The following is a 25,219-nucleotide window of genomic DNA, read 5'->3' as shown; positions in this document are numbered from 1 at the left end:
TCAATTAAGGAAGGAATTGATCTTAATTGAGAGCTCTTAGGATTTACTCTAAGAATTTTCATATATAACAGACTTTGGTATTTAGTACATTTATCACATTTTATATTACATTCCTAGTACTGATTTGTCTCATAACTAGAGCTTTGTACCATCTGACTACCTTCTTCCAATCCTCCCCTTCACAATTCCCTACCCGCTAGTAACCACAAATCTCATCTACCTTTTTATGAGTTTGTTTGTGAAGTGTAATTGCCTAGAACATCATGTTAATTCCTGCTACCCAACATAGTGATTCCATATTTCTATACAGTACAAAATGATCATGGCAATAAATCTAGTTACCATACATCACCATAAAAAGATATTATATTATTATTGGCTATATTCCCTAAACCACGACTCATTTATTTGGTGACTGGAGTTTTGTACCTCTTGATTTCTCACACTTTTAACTTTTACTTTAATTCCAGTGAATGTGGATAAATTTCTGTTTTCGCTTCTAAACTTCTAAGGATTTGTACTCTTTACTTGAATGTCACTTGGGAGAAAACCATTTTTCTTTATTTCTTATTAAGTTACTGAAAATAACAAAGTCACATATTTTTATGCCACTGCTCTCAAATTCACCTGACATAAAATGCCTTGGAAGCCCTGGTGGCTCAGACGGTATAACGTCTGCCTGCAATGTGGGAGACCCGGCTTTGATCCCTGGGCCGGGAAGATCCCCTGGAGAAGGAAATGGCAACCCACTCCAGTACTCTTGCCTGGAAAATCCCATGAATGGAGGAGTCTGGCAGATTAGAGTCCATGGGGTCCCAAAGAGTCAGACACGACTGAGCGACTTCACTTTCACTTTCTTTAATGCTCCTGGAACATGCCTGGGGTGTTTCTGACAGCCCCCCTGCAATTGTTCTCTTCCTTCTGCCTGGAATGCTTCTCCCCCAGACCTCCAGATGGCTTTCCATCTCGCACTCACCATCAGATGTCATCTCATCCAAACCCTTCTGTGCCCACCCTCTTCAGGATGCTCTGTGAACCCTGACTCTGCTTTCCTGCAGAGGTCAAGTGTCCTCCTGACATTAGACATTTGTGTGGTTAATCCCCTGATGAAGGCACAGAACTTAATTTTGTTCTTTCTTTGCTGTGTCTTCTATGATGGAAACAGCACCCAAATCTCAGGAAGCATTCACTGTGTATTTGTTTTATTACCTGTACTATGGTGTTCTACTTACATTCTTTCCTTCAATCCTTACAAAAATCCTGGATGAAGTTATGATTATTATAATAAGTGGATAACCTGAGAGGCTTAAAATGAAATAATTTAAGATAACACAACTGATAGCTTCATAAACCAGATCTGGAACTCAGGAGTGATTCAGAAAAGCAAGCTCTTAACCTCTGACATACTTTCTCCATTTTGGCTGAGTCTGGATATAGACATAAAATTGGTGGTTTTCTTTTAAATCCTACAAGAATCACACTATACAATATAATTCTTAATTTGCTTTTAAAAAGCTTCCGAGTCCAGATATCCTATTAATTTAAGTTTAGTCAGTTAGAATATTCTTCTCTTCAATTTAATTTCATCAAGTAGTTACTATAGAATGGCAAAGATTCCCGGAACTGATTGTACATAAATAGATAAATTACTACTTAAAGTTGCATAAGATAAATCATGTGAAACAAATGCATGTTACACTTAACAAATACTCGGTGACTAATGGATAAATAGCACACTTGGCATTCAAAACTGGCAAGTTTATTTTTTCCCTTTCCACTTTCCTTCTTTGTATATTTCCAGTGATCATTTTGTAAATTCTAGTTTAATTTTAAAAACACATAAGATATAAGTAAAATTTGAGTTTACAAATTTAGAACCCTGTCACATAAGTAATATTAACTGTACATTAGTTAGATCATGGTTATTATCAAAGAACATCTATTAAGCATTTTTAAGATTTTGTGCAAATTACTTTACATTAGGTGTTATATTTCCAAAAAGATTCTGACACAGGGGAATGCCTTTGCAGGAGCAGAAAGTGGTGAGTATATACTCAACTCTAAAACGTGTAAATGTGTGTATACATTTCCATTATGGGAATGTATTTCTACCTTGCTGTAAAGACTTGCTTGAACTAGCATATTGTAATTACCTAATTATTTGCTTAATTAAATACTTTGTTGACTAATTGAATATGTGTTTAGCACAGAAGCAACTGTTTGGGAAGTAGGTCCTGGTCTCCAAGGACACAGTGAGATTGCTCATCACAATCAGAGCAGGTCGCTAAGCCTTCTAGTGTCTGAGCAGCTGCACAGCCCTTCTGGGGAGGCGCAAGGAGCCAGCAGAGGCCAGGAATGGAGAGAGACAGGCAGAGGGGAGAGCCTCAGAGTCAAACCATACAGCCTTCGGATCATCAGTCCAGTGCGTACTCATTATAGCAGACAAACTGCAGCTTGCGAAGCAGCATGGATGTGGTTGGTAGATAAACTGAGCCCATCCGCCCGCCCTCTACAGAAGGAACTACACAGGGCCTGGACGCCCTTACCATCCTAACTGAAAGTGACCCGCTGGAGGTCCTCACCATCCTAACTGTGACCCTTGGGCGGGTGGCAGAAACTCCCTCCACAATCATTCCCAGAGCTTACAAATTTAGAACACTGTCACATAAGTAACATTAACTGTACATTGATTAGATCATGGTTATTATCAAAGAACATTTATTAAGCACTTTTAAGATTTGCTTAAAACTCTGGCCTGCTGATGTTCACTCACGGATACGCTGCAATGCAGCTCTAATCCTGGTTCGTCTCTCATCTCTATGGCTGATCTCTGTTCTTCTCTGGCTCTTCTTACCCTTCTGAAAGACTGGCTGTTTGATAAACATGACAGAGAGTGAAGGCAATGGAAGACAATTAGCCTTACGGTGCTGGAAGCTGATGGAGGAGGAAGAAGAGGGGAGTGACAGGGCAGGAGTGGCGTTCGCTCTCCTCCCCCCTCTCAACAGCTCAGGGAGATCACGGCTTAGTCTGAGCCTTTCTGCTGCAGAACCAGAGGATAGAGAGAAACCCCAGGCAGGGCGTCTGCAGGAGATGTGGAAGGGAATGTCCAGTCTGCCCTTCAGCCTCTGTGCAGACTTGGAGAATGGCATGTAGAGATCATGGTAACTCAAGACACGTTATTATTATCTGATACAGACTCTACACATGGGCAGTTGAACTTCCAGTTGTCATCAGTAGCAAATCTGGTGGTTGTGACTAGTAGCAAAGCCTTGATACAAGAACATAGTACCTAATGAATTGTAATTGGTGTGATGGTGATAGGATCATCACACGATGAAGAGGCAGATAATTAGAATGTGGACAACTTAAAAAATCAAAGACTGAGGTACTAGCTAAAAGCTTCAACAATTCCCCAAGAAAGAGGATTAGAACTAAATACTTAGGTTATCAGTCTACTCCAAAACTAAGGCAACAAGTATCTGTGGGGGTAACTATTAAATATCAGGAATTGCTCTACTTGTTGAGATTACACATAGCAAGGGGAACAAAACAAAACAAAATCCCTGCCATGAATATTCTCACGTATTTCATTTCAGCTGATTATTTTGATGGCTTGATTAAAAGAATGAGTAGGAAAAAAATTCAAAAGTTAATTTATTAGGAAAGCGTACTGCAAAAATATGGACAGTTCTAAGAAAAAGAAAAAAATGCATATTAATTTGACAACTTTTGGTGAGAAATACTTCTGAAGGGACTGGATTCACAACTCTCTCTGTATGAAACACTATACCATCTATGCAGGAAAGTATAGAAAATGTGCTGGTTTCCCATGAATATTTTACTAATTGTTATCTCTCTAAAAATATAATCACTGATAATCCTATCTCCCCAAGCAGTGGGTAAGATGAATTTCATGAAGATGAATTTCATAAGTCAAGTTGGAGGTCAGGCTTCAAAGCACACAACTGGGACCCATGGCCATTGACGGGCTGTCAGATTTGGTGAACTTTCCAGCAGAGTGGCAGCTGGGGCTAATGACTGGAGGAGTACAAATTGTCAGCGGGAATGTAGCACATTAGTTCCCCACAGTACACATTCTTCAGATGAGTTTGTTTGTCTTCAAGTTTGAAATGCTTAAAATAGCACTTAGATAATATTAGTTCAAAATTAGTCAACAGACACTACATTGTGTTTGTCAGTTCTTTTTTTTTTTCATTTATTTTTATTAGTTGGAGGCTAATTACTTTACAATATTGTAGTGGTTTTTGTCACACATTGACATGAATTAGCCATGTCAGCTCTTCAGTATGAAATTTCACAAAGTAGGAATGTGTAACACAAAGGTATGTTGACTCAGATTTTATTGTTAACTATTTTTCTAACATTTTACAAATTAATACCAGCAATATTGTTGTCACTGTTTAGTCGCTCAGTCGTGTCCGACTCTTTTCTACCCCATCATGGACTGTGGCCCACCAGGCTCCTCTGAGCATGGGATTCCCCAGGCAAGAACACTGGAGTGGGTTGCCGTTTCCTTCTCCAACTGGTAATATTAGAGTACTTTAAGAAAATTGTGGATCCAAAGTTCATGATCCTCTCAAGAACACACTCCTGAAAGTAGACTCCTTGGAGAGTGAAACGGTACAGTGCAGGTATATGTGCTTGTGGTCACTGCTTTACCAGAAGACTTGGGATCCAGGACACACCCACTGGGCTTTGGAAACCAAATCACCTCCTGTCCGTATTGATGAACTGCATGCATGCGTGCTAAGTCGCTTCAGTCGTGTCCGACTCTGTGCGACCCCATGGACAGCAGCCCACCAGGCTCCCCCATCCATGGGATTATCCAGGAGTGGGTTGCCACTTCCTTCTCCAGTATTGATGAAGAGGTGTTGTTCATTTGAAAGCAAGTGCCAATATTTTGAAAGATAGCTTTCATGTTTTTGTTAATCTGTGTCTAGTAGGTTAGTTCTTAGCTAGTATCAAGTAACAAAAAGGTTGTCTAAAGTCATTTTCTCACATTCTTCTATGTCCACAACCATCGACATTAGATATGGTGCTGAGAATGTCCAGTGAAGGAAGGATGCTTTCCCAAGATCAAGGGTAGGACAGTCTTTTAGGAATGAGGGATTTGTAGGTTAATAATGACAAAAAGGAGTATTTTTAGAAATAGGCATAATCAACATTATTGCTATATCAATATAAATGGAAAAGGGAATAGTTAGGCCTGCCTGATTAAAGGGTTTCTTCAGCCTCCTCCTCTAAAAGATGGCCCTTGGGAGTCAGAAGCCAGTTCTGTTTGGTTCTGTAGCTCAGTCTCCTAGAACAGCACCTGACCTGTACCGATGCTCAGCTGGCAAGAAGGAGAGAAGGAAGCAGGGAGGGAAGGACGGGTGATGACGAAACTCTGCTCCTCAGTGGATGGCAGTTTAGTCAGTTTATGTTATATGACATCTTAGGGAAATGAACCTGAGCTTCTCTTACATCAGTGCTTATTTATGAAGTTAGTTTCCTCCCCTCTTTTCTCAAATACAGTTCAAATTATTAATGTTAAGAATGGAGCTTAGGATGACATTTGATTTCCAAAACTTGTGTATTCATTTAAAAAAAAAATCTCCTTTCTTAAAGAGAAGATAATTGAAATATTTTTGTATTCAAAACTTAAGTTGCTTTTATTGGGTCATGCCATGTATGTGCTCTTTCAATTTTAAGGTGTTTTCTTTTTCCTTTTAGAGTCATCATTTCTATTTTCCTTCTTCATACTTTCAACTGTATTTTAAGTCGTAATTTGCATTGTGATATAATTTGTTATAGAATAAAATCTAAAACTTGAGAGGAACTTTAAATATCATCTCTTGCATCGTTCTCATTTAAAATAGAAAGAATGAGGGGCTTCCCTGGTGGTCTAGTGGTTGAGACTCTGCCTGCCAATGCAGGGGGCTAGGGGTTTGATCCCTGGTCTGGGACGATTCCACATGCCTTGGGGCAACGAAGCCTGAGCGCCACCACTCCTGAGCTGGTGCTCTGGAGCCAGGAGCCCCGACGAGGGAAATCGTGGCAATGAGAAGCCCACACACCACAGCCAGAGAGTAGCTTCCACTCACCCCAACTAGAGAGAGCCCACTCACAGCAACAAAGACCCAGTGCAGCTAAAAATAAACAAGTACATTTAAACAATAGAAAGGTTGAGGTTGTGGGGGCTTGGATTACTTATTCAAGGTCATATCCTGTCGGGCATAGTTGAGACATTAATTCTGGTCTCCTGAATTCTTATTGAGCTGTGTGCAACCAGACGCCTTACCAGACCCTCTCTGTAGGAGTCAGAATGGGGCCTGAAATGCATTAATTTGATTTGACATTGTCCAAGGTGCTGTTGTCAGGATTCCCTGGTGGCTCAAATGGTAAAGAGTCTGCCTGCAATGTAGGATGAGTTCGATCCCTGGGTAGGGAAGATCCCCTGGAGAAGGAAATAGCAACACACTCCAGTATTCTTGCCTGGAAAAATCCCATGGACAGAGGAGGCTGGTGGGCTATAGTCCATGCGGTCACAGAGTTGGACATGACTGAGCAACTTCACTTCAGGTGGAGGTGCTGTTGTCAGCTCATTCTGTGAAGGGTAATGCTTTGGGAAATATAATAAAGAGTTCCAGGCAAGTGTTGCAAGTACCAAGCAAAGGTTCTGAAGGCTGAGCAAAATCTACTTGCCAATTTGATTTCACAAACAGTTCTTTATCACAGTCGTGCGAAAACTAACTTGAAGTTCCATGTGCATTTTGTGTCTTTACCATACAGATGAAATCCTGTAGAAAATAACATCATCTCTGTGTATTTCTAGCAAGAACATGTGGATCGAATCTGCGTGGGCCCAGTGGCGTCATCACCTCTCCTAATTACCCGGTTCAGTACGAAGACAATGCTCACTGTGTCTGGGTCATCACTACGACGGATCCTGACAAGGTAAGACTCTCAGCTCTCCTCTGTAAACATCTGACGAACTCAGCTCTCTACCTGGGCAACTGTTTACCGTGAACGCTCTGGTGAGTGGCATACACCCTCGCGTCTTGTCTGAATTGAAACTCTGCTGCTGCCTGATGCGTCTGTCTATCCGCCTGTATTGGAAAGCCTATCTAGGATTCAGTTATGAAATATTCTCAGTGTGCTTACCTCCTGCTGCTCCTGAAGGTGACATCTGTGTTATGGTTTTATTTCCAGTTTGATCGTCATATAACAATTGACATACAACCTGTTTAGTGTAAGGTGTGCAGCATAATGATTTGATATGTATTTATATTGAAAACTGGTTACCACAAAGTTCAGTTAACATGTATCATCTTGTATGGTTAAAATATTTTTTCTTGTGAAGAGAACTTTTCATCGCAGCAGCAGTCAGTAATCAGTCGATGACCTCCGTGTGGAATGCAGGGAGTGAAAGAGGAGGACCCGTGGGCAGGTGGTTTTGATTCTCTTTGCACTCTATACACATGGAGGAGAGGAGAAGGAATCCAGAGTGGCTTTGGGGTGGGTGGTGAAACCCTGACCAGAATGGGCACAAGGTCCAGCCTCCCGGGAGAGTCCCAATGAACATCCGCTGTCCTCCTATAACTACTGATGATAACACTCTTCTTTATTCTCCTAATCATCCCAGGTTGGAACACTTAGATTCTAAGCTCTCTCTACCTGGAAACAGGGAAAGGGCCTCAGAAAACAGCCCTTTATGGGAAGAGAGAATGGGTTTGTCTCTGGGTGCAGTGAGAGTGAGGGGCTTGCTGTATCTCCAAATGCGTGTCCCTCATAGAGGTCAGCTCGGGATTCCCACGTGCGTCCTTAGCTGCCAAAACCTGGGATGAGTGTGGCACCATGCAGAGAGGCCAGAGAGAGCCAAAGTGAGTCCCGCTGGTGGCGTCACGTTTCCCTCAGGGCCGTCGGAGGGTACACTGGGCTCCACTGACATGAGTGATGGTGATCTTGCAAGCAGAAGTATCCACGTCAAGTTCTGAAATGCTAAACTCCTGTATGGATGATGCCCTGGCATTTCAGCAGGAAAGCAGCAGCTCCAGGTGAAATCTTCAGGGAATTTGGTTAACTCCCTCCCAATAGTTTAAAATTCATTTACATCCAGATTACATATGGATAATCATAAATATTTTTCTATATGAAAGATACCCCTATATATCTGTGTCTCTATTTCTTTTCTGTTGTCAACTGAAAAAAGGCACAACCTGAAAGCTGAGGATTAGTATCGTTTGGAGGGCATACAGAGGACGTAGGGGCCTCCCTGGAGGCACAGTGGTAAGGGAACCGCCTACAATGCAAGAGATGCAGGAGACCTGGATTCGATCCCTGAGTCAGGAAGATCCCCTGGAGGACAGAATGGCAACCCACTCCAGTATTCTTGCCTGGAGAATCCCATGGACAGAGGAGCCTGGGAGTCAGGCTTCTCTGATTGAGGAGACACGACCGAGTGACTAAGCATGCATGCACACACGCAGGATGTAGGCCCTTGAGACGGGCTCTCAGATGACTGCGGGCAGCTCTTCAGGGCAGGTCAGGGACGAGTCAGGACATATAGCAGTTTGGGGGAAAAATAGGTAGTCAAACATCAAAAGAGTACTGTTAATAGAAGAAAAGCAGACATTTGAATTTAGTGAATTTTAGCTCTTTTCTATACTTGGGAAGGTGCTTAACCTGGACTCAATGGAATTCCTGCTTGGATCTGCATCTTAACCTTCCAGGGCCAGTGTCCTGCTTTCCTCCACCCTGAGTGCCCCCATGGGACAGAGGCTGGTGGCTGGATGGCCACAACGTCCTTCATTTACTGACGTGGCAGGCGACATTCTCAGTCCTCACTCTATATACTAGAATGACCGAAATCTCTATGCAGACAAAAGCAGCTTAGAGTTACTGTTGTCTAAACCCTTCACTCGACAGCAAGGAAGCTGAGACCCAGGAAGGTAAGGTTTCAGAGCTGTTCAGTCCTATTGCAGGATAGAAACATATGTGCTCTCTGCACAGCTCTGATAGCCTCTTCGTCAGCTTTCTTCCTCCTGGAAGAAGAGGCATTTCTTTTGCAGCTATCTGTCCCATTATCACTTTGATGAGAACCACAAGGAAATGAAACAGTAGGTTATTCAGTGCAGTGATAGGATGCTCTTGGCTGTACATAATAGAAGAGCTGACTAAAAGCCAAACATTTTTAGGGAAATGTTGTTTCATGCAATGAAAGGTCAGAGCCAGGGAAATTCCAGTTTAGTTAAGAAGCTGAGGGCTCTGGTGTGGACCTTTCTGCTCTGATCTGCTTTCTGAGCAGTGATCACATACCCTTCAGGTCACAAGATGCTACCATACCATCATGTTCAATGCTCAAGGAGGAAACATTGTATGTCTTCCTGAGAAGTGGCAGGAATTGTCTTGAAACTCCTAGATGCTCCCCTTAAGACCACCTGAGCTAGATGTCCACACTCAAGATGCTGAGCAGCTGGAGGAGAGAACCATCTGGAAGTCAGAGAAGGGGCCGGTGGTTGGTGGTGACAAGTCATGTCTATCACACACAGACAAGCAGAAGGTTGAGGGAAGAGTTTTCATTATCACCAGGTTCTTCTTTTGCTTTTGAAATGTTCCACATCCCATTATCTTCCTGTTCCACTGGACATCAGTGGGCTAAACATTAGTTAAAACTCATGAAATTTGTCCCTTGATGTTTTGAAGTTGACTTTAAAACCTAGCCAAGCTGCAAAAGGACAAATGAAATAATGAATTTATGCAGTTTGGGTTTATGGATTTCTCTCATTATACAAGTTCACTTTTCTGTCTCATGTTTGGGCACACTTACATAGCCTTTTGTAAAGACTTCGTATGTATTTTGTTGATTCTGAACACATAACAATTAACAAGTTAAATTTCAGGAATTTTGTGTTACACTGCTCCAGAAATTTCTTTGCCTTCCTCCATTTATTTTGGTGACATGCTCAGAGAACAAGCAAAGCTTCCTCCGCATGGATAGGCTCACACGGATCCTCAAACAAGAGCACCACTTAGACACCTGAAGGCATCTCAATTAAGCAGAATTACCATCCAAATTAAGCAGCAGACATTGCCATTAAGCATAATTAGGCCTAATTTGATTCCTTGGGAGACATTCCAAATAAGGGGGTTTCCCGATTAAGTTCGTGGTGATGAAGGTATATTACATTTTGAGCATAAGAGTAAAGAACAGTCATGTCAAGATTTCCAGACAACGGCTTTTGCTAGAATACTAACAGCATTCTAGACAAGAAGGGTTCGTACACCTCGATGTGTTGTTTGACATGCTTTGTAAATATTAAGAAATAGGGTAGAATAGAAATCTAAAATCGATTTCCAAATTGATGAGTCAATGAGAGATGAGTTAATATACTCCTCTTTTGTTGAAAGATTCGCCCTCTCATGATGACTTACACTCCTTCCTGGTTTTAGACCTGCTTTGACAATTATATAACCATGTTCCATATGTCAGTTTATACCAAGTGTTAACATAAAACAGCTCATACAGAGTAGTCATTGTGGGAAGTTCTTTGTGTCCCGTAGTAAAGTATGTTGTAATTTATAAGATTGGGGAATGCCAAGTTAAATCCATTCACTTACGTGTGTTTGTTTATATATATAATTATCAAAATGCATATTAAGTTTAGGTACATATTATATATAATGCATATTTGGACAATTACATGTGTTAATATATGTGTATTATATTAATATGCATATATTAGGAGAACATGCTATGTAGGCAGAAAGTTTAAAAGACATTTTAAACTTTAGATCCTCAAGAAGATTCAATTTAGTAGAGAAGTGGGTTTCTAAACACTCAATTGTATTGTTCTTGCTGAACTAGCCTAGTAGAAATTCAGTAAAAATTAACACAGTAATGTGATATTTATTAATATATTTCATTATAGATACATTCAACTATCCATATTTTCCAGATAAAACTCTTGAGGATGCCTGTGATCAAACTCTTAAGAAAGTGATCTGTAGTTAGTGAACCACAGATTATGGGAATGTTTAGCAAATGCTCTCAAACATTTATCACTGCAGTTTTCTTTGAAAGGATTAAACATGGAGGACAGCTTTCCTTAGAATCCTTTGATAAATGGATATTGTGCATGTGTTTTTCTCAAATACATTTGGCTGGCAAAATTTCAGAACCTAATTTTAATTTGAGCTCTTCAGAAAGTAGTGTTTTTGTTGGTGTTAAACTCAGGATTGAAGTGATTTAAGGCGTTTGAACTTTGTCTTATGGGGTTCATCCATTGAACTTTGTGTTATGTGGTTCGTCCAGGCTGCTATAACAAAATATCGCAGATGAGGTGTGTGATATGATGCTTAATGTCTAACAGATGCTTAATGTCTAACAGCTTTGAGCCCCAGTGTTTCCTTACGGTGTTAGCTCCCGCTTCTGAAGGTTGTTGTGAAGAGTATAAAGTCAGTGTAAAGCACCTGAGCATAGTTCTCCAGATACTACACAAATACCTTCCTCCTCCGCCTCCTCTGGTTCCGCCTCCTTCTCCTCCTCCTCCTCTTTCCGTTATTACTAATGACTACGCTCAGCAAACCATAAATGGAACCTGCAGGGCAGGCGTCAGTGCCGGGTGTCCCGGGGAAGGACATCATGCTGCCACTGTGTCTTAGAGGTCATTCTGCCCACGGTCACCTGCACAGATCTGAAGGTCACAAGACTGGAATGGGAGACCTCAGGACAGCATCTCAGTTATGAGACAATAGGGGCTTACATGGGGCTTCAGGTGCTGCTGATGAAGAAGACGGCTGCCAGTGCAGGAGATGCAAGAGTCATGGGCCCGATCCCTGGTTCGGGAAGGTCCCCTGGAGGAGGAAATAGCAACCCACTCCAGTATTCTTGCCTGGAAAATTCCATGGACAGAGGAGCCTGGAGGGCTATAGTCCATGGGGTTGCAAAGAGCCAGACACAGATGAACGACTGAGCGTAGGGACCTAAATCAGAACAATGAACAACATCAGACTTGGAGAGAAGAAAATGGATTCGAGATATATTTAAGGGATGGGTAACTAGTCACAGCAATTTATACACCAATATTGCACCTTAATGAATAACTCAACATCTTAAGACAAATAAGAAAATTTGCTTTATGTTCACTGCTTTTAAGAAAATACAGCTGTTTATCAGTACCCTTTGGGAGGAAGGAGCGTTCACTTCTTTTATTATTATTCAGTGGGTTTTGTACATAATTGAAGTAACAAACCCATACAGACACAGAAAAGGCATTTGTCTGCATTCACGGCACTTTAAGAGGTTTTGAAGTAGAATTTTAATAGATGTGGTTTAGTGGGTTTTCTTTCCCCACTGAGGGAGCCACAGATGAGTGGAGAGCCAGAGCCCAGAGCCAGGGTCGAATGTCACCCCACATCGCCCCCTGTGTTTCCCTCACAGATGCCGCCAGTGGGGTCTATTTAACCGCCCCCTCACCTTTCTCAAAGGTCACTGACCTCTGCGGGGAAAGCCGGTTCCCTTCCAGCTTCCGTTCACTGCACATTTGGTGAGGCTCCCTTGGATTCTTCTAGGTCGTCATCATCCGTCTTCTGTTAGGATCCATTACTTGGTCCTTGTCGACTCTCCAGTACATCCCCTCTCTGAACCAGCTCTTTTGTCGTCAACATCCTCTCGATCATCACTGTTTAGTATTTGCAACTCTGTTCATGAGCTGAGTTGGGTTCCAGTGACTGTCTCCTTCTCAACATCCTGTCTTTTCTGTCACAGGCACACCTGCGTTCTCTTCATTTTGCTCAGCTCTGACTCAATTTCTTAAGTCAAGTTTACTTATTTTTATCTCTCTTCTTGGCACTCAAAAGAAAATAGAAAACAAGGTGTGAGCTTTTGATTTGGTTGCATTTTTAAGCCAAACCTGAATTACACACACACACACGTACACACACGTGTGTATAATGCATTCACACACACATGATGGAGACAGCATTAGTAGTGTGCAGACTATAGTTAAGAGGTGAAGAATGCCTGTGGAGATGTAGACAAAGGCTTCGTTTGAGCAGCAATAATTGTATTGAGTTGGCCACAAAGTTCATTCAGGTTTTTACATAAGATTTTACAGAATAAACTTTTGATTCTTGGTCCTAGGGACAGAAAGGTGGAGAAGGCTTGATATTTGTTCTTCTGTTTTCTGTAAATGGTGTGTGTGAGAGAGAGAGCGCACGCACACTTTGTGATAAAGTGAGACAGAAATGCGGATTTTCTCGAGGCTCTGTGGTTCCCCGGTTACTTCTGCTCCTGGTTAACTTTACAGACCTCGGAAGTGCTCAACTTTCCTTTGTCCTTGGCTGTGCTTCACCCACTCACTCTTTTCATTTAAACACATCTCCCTCTACACCCATTCTCCTTTTCAGCGCTCTTCTTATTTAAACACAACAGTAGTTATACAAGCAGCCAAATGGCATCTATTCATTCAGCAAATCTTTGAGTTCACAGTCCTATAGATAGTTGAGAAGAGTTATAAACAGTGAGCACAGGTCTGCTCTCGTGGAGATCCCCCCACGGAAGGAAGAGCGGGAAACTCAGCAGCGACCCAGCGCAGTGATATCTCTGCACCTGATGACCAGGGGCCTTGTGACGCTGAAAGAGGATAGGGAAGTGATATCTGAAGAATATTTAGACATTTGTAAAATAAAGGAAAAGTTAAACTTTCTGTAATGCTTGTCACCTAGACATAACCCAGATGTATATTTTTGTTTTAATATATGGCCTTGTGTTTTTCATGTACGCAGATCCTGATTTAGTAAAAACTGAGGTGGCCTTCCAAAGACTTATGTCACCCTATTAGAAGACAAACGGAAAAGTGTTCACAAGCCGAGCAGAAGAGGCTCTGGTTTTTTCTTATTTTTTCCACTATCTTAAATTGAAAAAGCTAACCTTCATACTCCAAGCATTGCAACTGAAAACAGAAGAAATAGTCAAATTCCCGAAAATAGAGGGGGGAAAAAAAAATCCCCAAACAGAAATAGATTTGACCAGTTCATGACTAAGTCAGAGCTAAAATTGCACTTTATCTTATTTTTAAGGGTTTTGAAAATTTGTTTGCTTATCTCTTAATGGTACAAAATATCATGGTACATCTTGGGAATCTTGATTTGGATGAATAAGTTTTTATCTTTTGCAAGCAAGTCTCTCTTACATCTTTGAATTTCTAGTCTCTTGCATGGTGGATAGCATATAATGATGGCCATTTGATACTGAATAAGTAGCTATGGCAATGGACAGGCATGCATTGCTTTATATCACCAATGAGGCAGAGAAAATAGTGCCATAATTATTGTTTTTAAATAGGTATAGTTATCTCCAAGTCACCAGTCTCACAAATCTACATGCTATTTAGGTCTTAAAAATGGTCAAATATGGTAAACAAAAATGTTTCATTATAAACAGAATATTGTTCTCTTAGCAACATTTGTTGTATATAACACAAAAGATACATTTGTTGCTATTAAGCTTGGTTGTGGGTAATACTTTTCAAGCAGTTGGCTTTCCCCATATTTTGTTGCTTTCATTAAGCTGCTTTTTATTTTTGATGATGCCTGTTACCCAGTTGTTCCCACCAATATGCAGACTTAAAAAGGGAATATTCCAGAGGTCTGGATACTACGTTCCGCTATCTTCACAGTCCTCTAAGTGACACTTTGATATGTGCATTTGAAAGACCGTGTTAATAACTTGGGGATTGTTTTCATGGGCTTGCACTGAAGCGTGAAGCCCTGATGGCTGTCAACACCAGGACCTGGCCCCCTGAGGGTGAGGGCGGTGGAGGAAGCCACACCCAGTTATCCTCTGGTCATCTCTCCATGGACAGATGCTGGGTAGCTGTACTTGGAACTGAATAAACCTGCCAGCTAGCAGAAGCAGAAGAAATCACACCTTTCTTTCAAAGTGCTCACAGTGGAGAATGCAATTATTTTCATTAACAGCAGACATATCCAGCACCTGCTTCACTGTTTTGTGGTTTCCTTAAAAGCAAAGGAGTGACTTTGAATTTTTCTGTGTATAACAGGAGCATTTTGCTTTACTCACTTTACTGGAGGTGTGAACCAATTATATCATCTCACAGAATCCCTTCTAAATTCTAACATGATAAGTACTCTTACTTAAATCCTAACAAGTACACTAAATATTTCATGTTTATAAAATCCACTTTGGGCATTTAGGATTCTGAATTGTTTCAATATCTGGTGCTGCTGGGTATTGTGAGGAGTCTTACATACAATGTATATGTGGAATAATACAGATTTTAAAATATCTAGACCATAACTTTGGTAGCTCTGCATTCATATCTTACATGCTTGTCCTTGAAAGTGAAAGTGTTCGTCGCTCAGCTGTGTCCCACTCATTGTGACCCCACAGACTGTAGCCTGCCAGGCCCCTCTGTCCATGGGATTTCTCTGGCAAGAATCCTGGAGTGAGGAGCCGTTCCCTTCTCCAGGGGATCTTCCCAATCCAGGAATCAAACCTCCATCTCAGGCATTCGAGGCAGATTCTTTACCATCTGAGTCACCAGGCAAAGCATGTAAGTTTATAACTTTCATATGTCATTTGCTTTGTCGTTGGCCTGGATTAAAATCGCCAGTTTTAACATTCTCCCATATAACACCAGGAAAACATAACCTATTTAAACACTTGCTTTACTGTGACCTTTGCCTGACTTGCAGAGTCCTGTACAGATACAGTGAGATTAAAACTCTCAACTCTTATGTAGTTCATAGAAAAAATGTTTGGCATGTATATATAGATAGTTAAATGAATGAAAAATAAAGAGAAAATTCAAATTATGATCGGCACAAATTTGAAAGAAAAAAAAAAAACCCTCACCTTTGAATGAAAAGTTTCCAGAAGCAAATGTATATATACATATGTATTTTTTAATGTATATGTAAAACAAGTTTATCTTGATGTAGGATTAAAGTAAATGAGCTACAATTATGTACAATCTCTAGTGAAGCAGGCTTTTAATAAGTCCCTTCAGGTGTGGAATTTTCAAGGGGGAGCTCAGGTGTGCAACTCAGACCCTGAGGCACTGCCCCGCCCCCACCTCCCAGAGCCCCAGCCCGGGAAGGAGAGGGCCACTGGGGGACCCGGCCGACTCCTCGGGGTGACGTCAGCTGTGGTCTCCCTGGGCCGCCCCAGGCCGGCCTGGCCGTGTCAGGGGACAGAATGGAGACCCCCGTGGAGCTCTGCCTCGAAGCTCTTCCCCATTTTCCTCACATGCTCCTGGACACGCAGTCCCGTCCCAACCCCAGTCAGCAGCACTCTTCAGGTTTTCCTCCAGCTACTGAGTCATCTCCCTACCTTCTGCTGCGATCTGGCCCAGGTTGTGTAAGCTGACCTGATAAAGGAAAAAAAAAAAATGCTATATAGACAATAATTAGACCATTTTCCATTTTCTGTGTCAGTGTGTATTTTCAGTTTCCAGTAACTCCCTCCATCTCTCCTTGCAAAGCATACCTCAGTTTCCCCCGCAGATAGCCCTCCCTGCCATAGGACATCCCATCTCTGTCCTTGTGTGTTAAGACAGAGTCAGTTCCTCCATATAGAGAAGTTGGCTGTCACTCATTGTTCTAAGGTTCTTGCCACTCCTTTCAGGGATTCAGAACAGGAGTCAATGAAACTTTTTCAAACACATGCCATAGCATTTCCTTCCCATTCAAGATTTGGAATATCATTGCCCTTATGGAATTCAGGAAGTATGTGCCTGGGTTCAACAAGGATGGACCTTCAGGGTCTCACATCAAGTCTTGGATTTGCAGGATGGGGTGACCAGGGGGCCCAGGTCACCTCCAGCGCATGCCTGTTTTCACTGAGTCCAAGCCGGCTCCGCTTGCCACAAAGCAGGCCAACGAATCTGAGAGGCGAAGGGTGAAGACAAGAAAGGGACTCCATTCAAGGAGCTGACTGACAGAGAACATGGCAGGCCAGCACCTCAAAATACCCGTCTTGTCAGGGTCTGGGTGCCAGGTTCTTTTGTAGTTGTTTAGCAGCTCAGTTATGTCCGATTCTTTATGTCCCCATGGGCTGCAGCACTCCAGGCTTCCCTCTTCTTCACATTCTAGCTGAGCTTGCTCAAAATCATGTCCACTGAGTCGGTGATGCCATACAACCGTCTTGTCCTCTATTTTCCCCTTCTCCTCCTGACTTCTATCTTTCCCAGCATCAGGGTCTTTTCCAGTGAGTCAGAATCGGGGTCTTTTCCACTGAGTCAGCTTCAGCATCAGTCCTTCCAATGAATATTCAGGGTTAATTTAGTTTAGGGTTGACTGGCTTGATCTCCTTGAAGCCCAAGAGACTTTGCCTTTGCCCTTCTTTGAGACTGGAATGAAAACTGACCTTCTCCAGTCCTGTGGCCACTACTGAGTTTTCCAAATTTGCTGCCACATTGAGTACAGCACTTTAATAGCATCATCTTTTAGGATTTGAAATGTATAATCATAAGGGGGGGGGGTGATACCTGAGTGGCCCAGTGGTTTTCCCTACTCTCTTCAATTTAAGTCTGAATTTTACAATAAGTAGTTCATAATCTGAGCCACAGTTGGCACCTGATCTTGTTTTTTCTGACTGTATAGAGCTTTACCAAATTTAGCTGCAAAGAATATAATTAATCTGATTTTGGTATTGACCAGCTGGTGATGTCCTTGTATAGAGTCGTACCTTATGTTGTTGGAAGAGGGTGTTTGCTATGACCAGTGCATTCTCTTGGCAAAACTCTGCTAGCTTTTGCCCTGCCTCATTTTGTACCCCAAGGCCAAACTTGCCTGTTTTTCCATGTATCTCTTGACTTCCTACTTTTGCATTCCAGGCCCCTCTGATGAAAAGGACATCTTATTCTGCTGTTAGTTCTAGAAGGTCTTATGGAAAGTGAAAGTGAAGTCGCTCAGTTGTGTCCGACTCTCTGCGATCCCATGGACTGTAGCCTACCGCACTCCTCCATTCATGAGATTTTCCAGGCAAGAGTACTGGAGTGGGTTGCCATTTTCTTCTCCAGAGGATCTTCCTGACCCAGGGATCGAACCCAGGTCTCCCTCATTGTAGCTTTACCATCTGAGCCACCTGGGAAGTCCCTAGGTCTTATAGGTCTTCATAAAACCATTCAAATTCAGCATCTTTGGCATCAGTGCTTGGGGCAGAGACTTGGATTACTGTGATATTGAATGGTTGCCTTGGAAACAATCAGAGACATTCTGTCCTTTTTGCATTTAGGATTCTTTTGTTGATTATGAGGACACTCCACTTCTTCTAAGGAATTCTTGCCCACAGTAGTAGATATAAGTGTCTTCACATCCATTTTAGTTCACTGATTTCCTAAAATGCTGATCTTCACTCTTCCCATCTCCTGTTTGACCACTTCCAATTTATCTTGGTTCACGGACCTAACATTCCAGGTTTCTATGCAATATTGTTTTTTACATCATCAGAATTTACTTTCACCACCAGACACATCCACAACTGGGAGTTACTTGCACTTTGGCTCAGCCTTTTCATTGCTTCTGGAGCTATTTCTCTGCTCTTCTCCAGTAGCATATTGGGTATCTACCGCCCTGGGGAGTTCATCTTTCAGTATCATACCTTTTAACTTTTTCATGTTGTTCATGAGGTTCTCCAGGCATGAATGCTGAAGTGGTTTGCCATTTCCTTCTACAGTGTTTTGCCAGAACTCTCCACCATGACCTGTCCATCTTGGGTGGCCCTCTTTTGTAGAGCCAGAGAGAAAGAAGCAAGGAGGAACTAAAGTCAAAAGGCAGAATGGAGAAGGAGAGGCAGTTGGGAAGCAAAGTGAAAGGGTCTTCAATCTTACAAAACATCTCCAAAGAAATGGCCAGCCCTGGGAGGCCTTTGTGGGTGGGGTGTGTTAATCTCTTCTATTCACAGGTGGGCAGGGACAAATTATCTCTCCATGAGCTGAAGAAAGACACTTTAGTTTATAGTCAAGCAGAGGGGCAGGGTCCTCTGAGGCAAGCACTTAAGTAAAGTTAAAGCAAGGTAAAGCAAGAAGGCAAAGAAAGATTTTCCAACATGGAGTGGGAACTGGCTCCTTCTCTGCAGCAGTATCAACAGAGAACATCCCGTCTGTGCCCATTGCCTTCAACACAGAAGTGCTGAGATGCGCGGCACAGAGTGCGTCTTGTATCAGTCACATCTGTATCTCGTAGAATAAAATACCATCCTATGGTTTAATATCAGTCCTGAGCTATGAGAAGCATAATGGATCATCAAGAAAAACTTCAGTATCTTTACTAAAATTTCTGAAAACAGAGCTATACCAATGCAGAAGTCATGATTAGGGAAGTAGAGGATGTTAACAAACATAGATATAATGAAAATTGTATATTCAGTGGAGTCTGTTTGCTTCCAGGATTCCCAGAGGGCAAATCAGTGCCTTTCATCCATGGCACTCTGAAGCATTTACGCACTACATCTCCCCAAAGGCTTACAGCCAGGCGTATTCAGTTCAATTCAGTTCAGTCACTTAGTTGTGTCTGACACCCCATGAACTGTAGCACACCAGGCTTCCCTGTCCATCACCAACTCCCAGAGCTTGCCCAGATTCATATCCATTGAGTTGGTGATGCCATCCAACCATCTCATCCTCTGTCGTCCCCTTCTCCTCCTGCCCTCAATCTTTCCCAGCATCAGGGTCTTTTCAAATGAGCCAGCTCTTCACATCAGGTGGTCAAAGTATCAGAGCTTTAGCTTCAGCATCAGTCCTTCCAATGAATATTCAGGGTTGATTTCCTTTAGGATTAACTTGTTTGATATCCTTGCAGTCCAAGGGACTCTGAACAGTCTTCTCCAACACCACAGTTCAAAAGCATGAATTCTTCGGCACTCAGCTTTCTTTATGGTCCAACTCTCACAACCATTCATGAATACTGGAAAAAGCATGGCTTTGACTATATAGACCTTTGTTGGCGAAGCAATGTCTCTGCTTTTTAATATGTTGTCTAGGTTGGCCATAGCTTTTCTTCCAAGCAACAAGTGCCTTTTAATTTCACAACTGCAGTCACCATCTGCAGTGATTTTGGAGCCCCTAAAATAAAGTCTGTCACTGTTTCCATTGTTTCCCCATCTATTTGCCATGAAATGATGGGAGCAGATGCCGTGATATTCATTCTTGAATGTTGAGTTTTGAGGCAGATTTTTCACTCTCTTCTTTCACTTTCATCAAGAGGCGCTTTACTTCTTCTTCACTTTCTGCCATAAGGGTGGTGTCATCTGCATATCTGGGGTTGTGGCTATTTCTCCAGGCAATCTTGATTCTGGCTGATGCTTTACCCCACCCAGAATTTTGCATGATGTACTCTGCATATGAGTTAAATAAGCAGGGTAACAATATACAGACTTGACGAACTCCTTTCCCAATTTGAAACCAGTCTGTTTTTCCATGTTCAAAGTGTATTAGTTTTCATAATTTGTTCATTTATCAGAACTTCCAAATATTAATATTTCAAGGATGGAAGGGAGTGGGGATACTATAATACAAAAAATGTGCCAGAGGATATTACCTAATATTACTGAGAAATTAGCTTATTTTAGAAACTTGAAGAAATTGTGCTCATTATTTTACTAAACCCTTAAAACTTCTCTACTCTACTGAAAGTGGAAGTGTTATAGCCATGCTTTCCGGGAAACAAACTCACTCAGAAGGACAATGCAGATAGTGGAGTGCAGTTTATTACACCGGCGGGCCCAAGGCAGTCTCCTCTTAGCCGAGGACCCCGACCAGCATTTGTGAAAATCTTTTATACCCCATGTGTACGTGTCTAAACCCACCACCCCAAATCCCTTGAGGCTTACGAAGGAAGGGTAAATACAATCACAATAACCCCATCATTCACATGTTATGTGTTCAAACAGTTAATAATCAATAAGCCCTCGGTTTCTGATAGATACTGTCCGGAGGCAGGGGTGATTAGTATCTGTTTTCTCTTAGGCAATGAGTAACCTGGATGTGATCTTCAAGATTCCCCCGCCTAGAGGGGCTCTTATCCTTCCTTTGTCATTCCCACAGGTGCTAAGCACAGAGTTCAGAGTCCACTGGAGAGGTGGCCACGCACCACCAGCACAGACAGGCCTGAGATGGAGTCCAGGCCCTATGAATTCCTTCTTCAGAAGTGTTAGTCACTCACTTGTGTTTAGCTTTTTGCAACTCAATGGACTGTAGCCTGCCAGGCTCCTGTGAGTATCCTACATTGCAGGAGGAGGTGGCTCAGACATCAATTTGCAATATAGGTGATGCAGGTTTGATCCCTGGGTCATGAATATCCCCTGGGGAAGGAAATGGTTACACATTCCAGTGTCCTTGCCTGGAGAAGCCCGTGATCAGGGGATCCTGATTGTACAGCCCACGTGGTGGCAATGTCAGACACCACTGAACGACTGAGCTCTATCATTGTTTCCTTTCCAAAGATAAAACTAAATCATAGAGATGTTAAGTCTACCTTTTTAACCACTTACCTTAAGCAGCATCAGGTCCAAATGCATCATGAAGAGGATAATTCATTTATCCTGACAGATAGGCAGCCGGAGAGTTTTGAGAAATGAATCTTACTGTGGTCACTGATGAAGAGGAGTCACATGAGATGCTACATGCTCTTGGGTTTTCACAAAAGCAGCAGTGACTTGCAGCATCTGAACACAGGCTACATATACCTAGTGCTTCACCTTATTTACTCATTGAGAATGAGTATCTGTGTGTGACCCAGGGCTCAGGACAGAGCAAGTGTGGCCCCTCATGAAACTAACTTCTAAATGAAATGAGAGGCAGAAATGAAGAAGCAAAGAGACAACATGATTTCAGGTGGTGATAGGTACCTTGGTGATGCAAACAAACCAGTAAATAAACCAGTAAAACTTAGTAAAGAGATAGAAACCAATGCGGTCCAGCTGATGGGTTTTAGGTGTGATGTGCAGACAGGATGGAATGTTCAGATGGTAAATAATTCACCTGGAATGAGGGAGACCCGGGTTTGATCCCTGGGTCGGGAGGATCCCCTGGACAGAGGAGCCTCATGGGCTACAGTTCATGGGGTCACAAAGAGTCAGTAATGACTGAGCGACTAAGCCAAAGAAGACAGATAGGATGGAATGGTAGGCTCATGGGATGAGGTCACTGCAGACATGTTTCCACAGCTCTTCTCTTCTTCCACAGTCTTCCTCTATGTGTCCCCATGGTCCTTAAATAAACATTCTGAAGTTTGTCTTCAGTTCATGAAGTTCATCACTTTGTAACTTCTCCCCTGAGCTTTTACAACAGTCCCTTCCTGTAAGAGAACCGTGTTCTGTGACAACCTGAGGAGTCTCTTTTGTAATATAGTCAAACCTCCCACGAGGTCAAAAAGTTGAGCACCATGTTTGTAGGTACCAACACAGGTTCTCTAACACATCTTTTATTTTGGATAGGAACACAAACCATCAGGGACATCTTGGTCTTTGCTGACTTAAAGCACTTGTTTACAGCAGAAAACGTGTTCAGGACTTTTACCACCACTTATGTTTGTTAGTGAGATCTGTTGCCTAGGAGCTTGTTGGGAAGGCTGTTCCTCCAGTCTCCTGTAGAAGCCCTCCTCAGCCTCGCGTGCTGTGTCATCAGTGAGTGGACCAAAGTTGTACTTTTAGCACTGGGGAGGAGATGTGTCCTTTACGGTTCTCACACTTCATCTTCCCTGCGAATGCCACTCTGCACTCACTGTAAGTCTTTATGCTGAGTGTTTAAGGTTTCACCAACTGCTGCGCTTTGTCCTTTCTGCTCAATAAATTCTGCTACTAAATAACTTGCTCCCCGAGCCTTTTTACCGATGTGACTTCTTTTTCAACAAATTTTCCTCTGTTTGAGATTCCATAGCTGTTTAAAGTCACCAGCACCATTACATAACAAATGGTAGTTATTTGCTGTTAAAGGTCTTCAAGTTTGCCAAAGCCAGTGCTGTGTCTGTCAGATGTTTGCACATACAATGCAGTGTGCAAAACAGTGAATTGGACAACTTGGATCCCCTGAGTAAAATGATGAGAAGTCTCTTTCACTGTAAAGACAGAATGCTTTTGTATCTTGTGGTGCATTGAATGCACAGAAATGACACAAAAGAAGGTCATTTCTTTTTATCACTAACCTCATCAGAATCATCGTCTGGAACTTTAGCAAGCTTCTCTTCTACTTCTCACCTTATCTTTAGAAATCACCACATCAGGCCATCAGATATGTGAGCATGGTGTAAATGGTAATAACATTTAAAACACAATTGAGCGGACTGTGAAAATACAACAAGTTCACAGTGCTGCTTACATGCAAGCCTGCACTATCCACACTTGACAACATACAGAGCAACAGTGAAGGGCATAAAACAGTGAAGGGTGACGGAGCATAAAACCTCCTTCCTTAGCGTGAAAAGCTTGTAATATTTATTTGCAAAGTAGAGCAAGCTTATTTTGTGAGCTGTTTGGCAACACGTTAAGGGAAGTTTGGGCAGATGATTGAGGGAGGAAGGGAGTGGATACGAGGATGCTCTTATCACATGTCAGCAGCCTTCCCAGGCTTGAGTCAGGAAACAAGAGCAGACTGGACCAAAAGAACAAGGTATTAATGTGCGTGTATCGGGTATGCCAGTCCACCGATGACATCACCAACAGGGGTCCAGTCATGACATCACCATGAGCATTGACATCGTGAGCTGGAGAACGGTCACAGCACGATGCTCATTTTTCTTCTGTCACAAGCTCTCGCTGCGAATGCCAGTTTAAGAAGCCCAGGTATTAAATTGTGCCATGCAAAATATATTGGTAACTCAAGTGGATTCGTGAGGCTAGAAAGGAAGATGTAGATTTGATAGTTATTCTGTACTTAAAATTAATAAGATGTTGCTGGCAAGAGTCAGGGAGAGAGATCTCCAGAAATCCCTGTGACAGTGTAAACCAGAGAGGCTTACTGAAAAAGTAAGATTTATTTAGAGACCCTGAAGCGTACTCATTCTCTAGCAGAAGTACTAGATTTCTCATGGCCTCCTTGCCCGTTTTCCTCGGGAGTCAGCTCTACTGTCTTGGTGACCACAAAGCAGAGCTGCTCCTTCTCCTTGAACGGGACTTCTGGCCACAGATTTCAGAATCCCAGTAGGTTTTCATTTCCAAACCATGGGGCCTGTCCTGAAGGAGTGAATGTCCTTATTCATAAAAAACAAGGGCAGGAATTGGGGGGAGTTTGACTTGCTTAGTGGAGTTGAAATTTCTTGTGGCATTTCCAGCAGGAAAGGGGGAGTATATTTTCCAGGAGAAGCAAGCATACACGAAAGAAAGCGTAGCAGGGGAAATTGTGTGGTGGTAACATTATGTTGGTGGAACAGTAATTGTGGTTTTGCTTCGTGGAACTTTGCTGTTTGATGTTGGACTACATCCTTAAATAAATGTGGTTATGTTATACATCATATTAATGCACATTTCTCAATTTATGCTTTTTTTGCTAGTGACTTATTATTTGCTGTTCATTTTATGTTTATTTTAGATTAGGGAAATGATGTTAGACAAGAAGCAGTTTTGAGTGCTTTTCTTATTCAAGTTCAAAACGGGTCGTTAAGCAGTGGAGACAATTCACAACATCAACAATGCGTTTGGCCTAGGAACTGCTAACTAACATACAGTGCAGTGGTGGTTCAAGAAGGTTTGTAAAGGAGACAGGAGCCTTGAAGGTGAGGGGTGTAGGGGCCAGCCGTCAGATGTGGACAGCAACCAATTTAGAGGATCATGGAAGCTGATCCTTTTACAACTACACTAGAAGTTATAAGATCTCAGCGTTGGCCATTCTGTGGTCATTTGGCATTTGAAGTGAATGGGAAAGGTGAAAAAACTCAGTAAGCTGTTACCTCATGAGCTGACCAAAAGTCAAAAAAATCATCATTTCTCTTATTCGATGCAACAGGGATGAACTGTTTCTTGATTAGATTGTGATGTGTGATGAAAAGTGAATTTGATATGACAACCAGTGGTGACCAGCTCAGTGGCTGGACCGAGAAGAAGCTCCAAAGCCAAACTTTCACCAAAGAAGGTCATGATTATTGTTTGGTGGTCTGCTGCCAGTCTGATCCACTATAGCTTTCTGAATCCCGGTGAAGCCATTCCATCTGAGATGTATGCTCAGCAAATTGAGTAGATGTAACAAAAGCCACAATGCCT

At 42.2% G+C, this 25,219-nt stretch overlaps 1 protein-coding gene across 1 annotated transcript in view; it reads left to right on the top strand.

The window, feature by feature from the left end:
- LOC136176275 (CUB and sushi domain-containing protein 1) overlaps window positions 1–25,219 on the top strand; it is a 1,594,796-nt gene that overhangs the window by 1,063,435 nt on the left and 506,142 nt on the right. Inside the window, exon 9 of the mRNA XM_065946402.1 lies at window positions 6,836–6,957. Within this exon, the coding sequence (XP_065802474.1) occupies window positions 6,836–6,957 (122 nt within the window). The remainder of the gene's footprint in view (window positions 1–6,835; window positions 6,958–25,219) is intronic.

The sequence above is a fragment of the Muntiacus reevesi genome, chromosome 10 (genome assembly GCF_963930625.1).
Source record: "Muntiacus reevesi chromosome 10, mMunRee1.1, whole genome shotgun sequence".
Taxonomy (NCBI): domain Eukaryota; kingdom Metazoa; phylum Chordata; class Mammalia; order Artiodactyla; family Cervidae; genus Muntiacus; species Muntiacus reevesi.
The sequence above is the reverse complement of the archived record's forward strand: the minus strand, read 5'-3'. Positions and strand labels throughout refer to the sequence as shown.